We start from the raw sequence: 5,368 nt of genomic DNA on the forward strand, positions 1-5,368 counted from the left end.
CACTGATACTACTACTCAGGATTTCTCTAGAAAGACTACCTCATGAGCCTTGTCCAAACCAGACCCATCCCCAAATCACCTCATTTTGAAACTGAATCCAAGTGGGTCTTTGTCAGTATCAGAGTGGATCTACCAAAGGTGTGCTCACAGATGATACATCAGAATGATTGTCCTAATCAAGAGCAGAAAGGCTAAAGGCAATGAGACTTATTAGCTTCTGGCTTTGAGCCATTCATTGAAGTGCCAAATTCCCCTGTTAGAGTACCCTTATTTGTATTAATCAAAATAAATCTCTCCTTGTAAATACCTTTGCATCTGGGGGCGAAAGGGTGTTTCAGTTCTGATTAGTTTCTCTTTCTGACATTAATAATTAACCAGTAAACTAATTTACCCAAATTCTTCAAGCTCAGTTTACTTAAAAGGAGAGTAACTTCAAGAAGGTTATATCCATGGTTTACTGCTAACTCCAGCCATGGGCCTTTGGGGCATACTTTGTTTTTTAATCTTCCTGGGTAAAAGTTGGGGACAGGAACAAACGTAAGTAAACGAACCCATCTTCATTTTTCAATGCATCTTAGTTGCAGTGAGTGCCAAATTTAACAGTGTTAATTTGAAAATAAGTTTCTACTTCCTAGAATACCAAGTGAATAGTCTCATCTCTGAATGAGAATGTCATGGAAGCATCTTGATGTGATGAATGGCTAACAATACGTCAGCTTTATGGGATTGTTATTTATAAAAGTTTACATAAGTGATTGTTTGACTTCCTCTTCTAAAAAGCACAAAATAAACTCAAGATGATAAGGTTTCTTGCCATTGATTGATTATTTGTATTTGGTACATAGTTTTCTTTGTGTGTTCCAGTTACTATACATAGTAAAGCAAGTGTTATTTTGGGTTCCATTCTAATACTGTGGTTTGAAAAAAGGTTGTAATTATTTCTAAATTTGTGAGTTCTTCACAAATTTTAGTGTTATGATTGAAATATTGTACATTTTAAGGTATGCCTTAAAAATACTCATTTTGTATCTAGAAATAACATTTTAGTACTGAGAAGGAACTGGAGAGTATCTAATTGAATCTACTCATTTCACAAATAAGGATAAATCCAGACAGAGGGGAAAGTGACATGCAAAGATCATGCTGCTGGAAGGAGACAAAAGCAAAGCTTTTATTAAGGTCTCTTTCATACCAATTCAATTTTTTTTTCATTTTGTCATAAATATATATACACAAATATGTAAAATATAAATGTATACCCAGGCTATCATAAATGTATAACCTCTCCCACCCCAATCTGATCTTTTCACACAGCTACAATCACCTCATTTCCCAAGTAGTTCTTGTATATCCCTTTTTAAAAGACAAGTGGCAGAAGCTCAAAAAATATTGAGATTAGTGGGTTCAAATCAGTGGTAGAACTAGGACTAGGACCCGGGTCCCATGACTCTGAATTCTTTCCACTACACTGTACTGGCCTTTAATGAGCATCTCTTCTCTTCTCTTTGAAAAAGTGAGAGTGTACCATTTGTGGCACGGCAACCAGTTTAATTAATTTGATTAACTGATTGATTCAACAAAAATTCATTGAGCACCTACCATGTGATAGGCATTGGTATATAGAAGATGGTATAAAGCTTGCTCTCTAGTGGGAGGAGCAAATCATGGATGGATGAATGAACCAATAATGAAGGAATAAATAAAGTCAGGTGGTTATTATGCAAGGAAGAAAAAAATAAAGGAGAATCCGAGGATAAGGAAATAATGGAACATTACCAAAAAATGTAGAAAGGAAAGGTTTCTCTAAGGAGGTGACCCTCAAACAGAGCTTGAAGGAAATGAGGGGGGAGCAAACTATGTAAATATCTGGGGAAAGAACATTCTAAGTAGAAGCCAAAATGATATTGTTGCCTCCCTGCAAGCTCAGTAGCCTGATCTTCTTAAAAGAAAATAAGAAAAGTGTGATATATTTTTTCAGTATGATTTTTTTTATGTGATTGTGATACTGATAAACCAGTAAGGACCAATATCTGTATGAAGGGTGATTCCAAAGCCATCTTTCAGGTACTTCTAAATACTGAATATTTTATGTTTTGTCACTGCCACCACCACATAGACAATTCAAAATTAAAACAATATTAAACTGGAAAAGATAAAACTTCTCAGAATGCTGAAACTGAAATAGCTTCCCCGCCCCCTAGATTTTTCAGATTACAAAACTCTTTCTAAATCCAGTTTAGTATAGCAATTGAAATTGTTAATTCAGGAAAAAGGCTGCTTGGGCTCAGTTCCTAATTCTATAACTTAATTGCTTGACCTTGGGCAAGTAAATTATCACTTTTCTTCATCTGTGAAATGAGAGTAATAATAAGACCTTTCTCAAAGAGTGACAGAGTGGTTGTAACAACACAGTGAAAATATGTATATAGATATTCCTTAAAACAGCGCCTAGCACAGGGTAAGATTTCAGGAAATGTACATTATTACCACCGGAGCTTAACTTTTCTCATTTTCTGCTGTTCCATAAGTGTATGAGGAATTCAGATGATGACTGGAACTCTGGAGAATCTTTCACTTCTTTTATAATTTGTCTATAAGTGGTTCCAAATTAGTTGTCATGTAGGAGACTGCCAGATGTTTTAAAAGGATGGAATTGTTTTCAAGCTAATTTCATTGTTACTAAAGACTTGCTGACTTTTTTTTTTTTATAAATGTCCTAATGTTGACAGTTCTGCAAGGTGGAGTAGCAGGTGGCCTCCAGGCCTGTTCTGTCACTTGAATTAGTATCTATGACCTTTTGGGTTGAAGCACACTTCTCTCTTCCTCTATATTAGCACATGTAGCTCTCACTATTCAAATGAGAAAATTTAATGATATTTAATTAATAACCTAGTTTGTATTTTTAAGTTTTCTTTTTAAAAACAATGAAAATACACACATTTAAAAATGTTACTTTAAAAACTTGTATAGATTCATTACTATTCTTGTATAAACCACATGAAAAATAAAACTGGAAGTAATAGCCTGTGGTTGTGAACATAGCTTGTAACCTTGACCTCAATTATACACTTTTAACTACTGAAAGACCTGAATATAAAGTTCTGCCTCATTCACTTGTAAGCGATGTGACCTTGGTCAAATTATCCTCTTTTCACTTGCAAAATAGGAATAATATTAGTATCTACACTATTGGCCTGTTGTAAAATTAAGAGAGTGTATATAGAGTGCTAATGCAGCCTCTCCTCTCCTCTGGTAACTATTCACTTAATAATATCATCATTGTTGTATGATTGTTACTATTTTCAAAGACCTCCATCACTCCTTCTGTTTCTAAATGCCTTCTCCCAGCTCACCTTTACTATATCGTTTTCTTTATCCACTCATGGTGTAACACAATACTTCTAAAATCACTTCCTTTTAACTAATTTAGTGAAATTAATGAATCTTAACATTTATTGAGTACAAATCATATATGTAAAGCATACATACCTACAAAGTATCTCATTTCCTCCTTACTGCAAGCTGGTCAGGAAGGTGGGATTTTCACAGGTAAATTATTTTGGTCTTAAAAGTGTTGGTGGTTTTACCGTGGTCATTCAGCCAGTAGATGACAGAGCTGCAATTCAAGCACTGGCATCTTTATTGCTTTTTTCTTCATTGAGCAAAAATACTGACTCCATTTACATGTTCCAGACAACAGCATTTAAAGTCTTTCTCTGCTGCAGTAGCTCAGGGAAGGTGTTATTACTTCTAAATGTTAACTGAATCTCCAGTTCTATTTCTCAAGTTTTATTTCTAAGCTACTACTTCTGGGAAACCATGCCGAGATTATCATGGATCACTGAGAAATTTTGATTTTAAAATAATCACTTTTAAGTTAAGAAAATATGCCTATTTGAATCTCTCAAGTGAGATGAAAAAATTAGAAACATAACAGAATAAATCACCTCAAGATATGGGTCCTACTCTTTTCCTATTTCAACAGGTATGTCATTTCGGCACCAAAAATGTTTCGTGTTGGAGCATCTGAAAATATTGTAATTCAAGTTTATGGATATACCGAAGAATTTGATGCAACAATCTCTATTAAAAGTTATCCTGATAAAAAATTTAGTTACTCTTCAGGCCATGTTACTTTATCCTCAGAAAATAGATTCCAGAACTCTGCAAGCTTAACAGTATGTATTTATTCTTCATTTTCTTTAAACAGAATATTCTCAGTAAAATGTGTACCAAGTTTGAATGTTGATAACATAGAGATTCGGCCATTTATATCACTTACCACTATGTGAATACTAAGTGATGTCAGTCACCAGTGATAATATGGATGAAACAGAAAACTTTTTTGTGTCTGCTTTTTTAGCAATACATGTAAATTATGAAGTTTGTATTAGAAAATAAAATTGCACCAATGTAAAAATATTTGGAAATAAATTGAAAATGTATGTTTACTATGAAAACTATCATTACAAAGAAATAGAAAAATATGAATATGCATCTTGATCTGTAATGCATTGCCTGCAAAAACCCAAGGCTGCTATCTGGTATTTGTCAATTATAGCTTCCAAAACTAATGAAATTACTGATTACTAAACTGAATAGCTCTCATTGACAACCTGTAGTTAATATAAAGAACAATATGGATCAAATAACTTTTCCTTTTATTTTGATACTATCGTGTACCTTGGTTAGAGAAGAGCTTGCAACTCATTTCTTATTTAAAATTCTAACTAAAAATTACTTTTATACTCAAAATATTGTTTTAAAGTCTGATAAAAATTCAAAAATAAAAAACCAGAAAATCAAAGACTACTAGACTTGAAAGGGGCTCTGATGTTCATTTAGACCAGTATTTCTTTATTTTTATTATTTTTAAAATATTTTACTATTTACTTGACAGAGAGATAAAGAGCACAAGTAGGCAGAGCAGCAGGCAAGGGAGAGGGTGAGGGAGGAGGAGAGAGAGAAGCAGGCTCTCCACAGAGCAGGAAGCCTGACGTGGGGCTCAGTCCCAGGACCCTGGGATCATGACCTGAGCTGAAGGAGGCACTTAACCAACCGAGCCACCCAGGCAACCCTAGACCAGTGTTTCTTTAAAGTGAACTACTTAAAAAGAATTTGAAATTTGAAGTTTGAAAACAGTTTAAGATTAGAATTATATTGATATTTAGTACTTCAAATTTATTTTGTAAATTTGTTTTGATTTCATAATTATGTAAACCTTGTAAGCATAAGATTACACCTAGTCTTAGGCTGTACATATTTAAGTATCATTTTAATAAAAATAAATTTTTATTATATTATAAATAATTAAAAGTCAGCACTGAGAGTCCTTCAGAACATTTTAATGGATAAAATGTTCTGAAGG

General features: G+C 33.6%; 1 protein-coding gene across 1 annotated transcript in view; it reads left to right on the top strand.

Annotated features, from left to right (window-relative positions):
* Positions 1–430: 430 nt before the first annotated feature.
* Positions 431–5,368, top strand: part of C5 (complement C5) — a 97,564-nt gene continuing 92,626 nt past the window's right edge. The window contains exons 1-2 of the mRNA XM_059412169.1: positions 431–537; positions 3,986–4,178. Of these exons, the coding sequence (XP_059268152.1) occupies positions 473–537; positions 3,986–4,178 (258 nt within the window). The 5' untranslated portion in view covers positions 431–472. The remainder of the gene's footprint in view (positions 538–3,985; positions 4,179–5,368) is intronic.

This window comes from Mustela nigripes, chromosome 9, assembly GCF_022355385.1.
Source record: "Mustela nigripes isolate SB6536 chromosome 9, MUSNIG.SB6536, whole genome shotgun sequence".
Classification (NCBI taxonomy): domain Eukaryota; kingdom Metazoa; phylum Chordata; class Mammalia; order Carnivora; family Mustelidae; genus Mustela; species Mustela nigripes.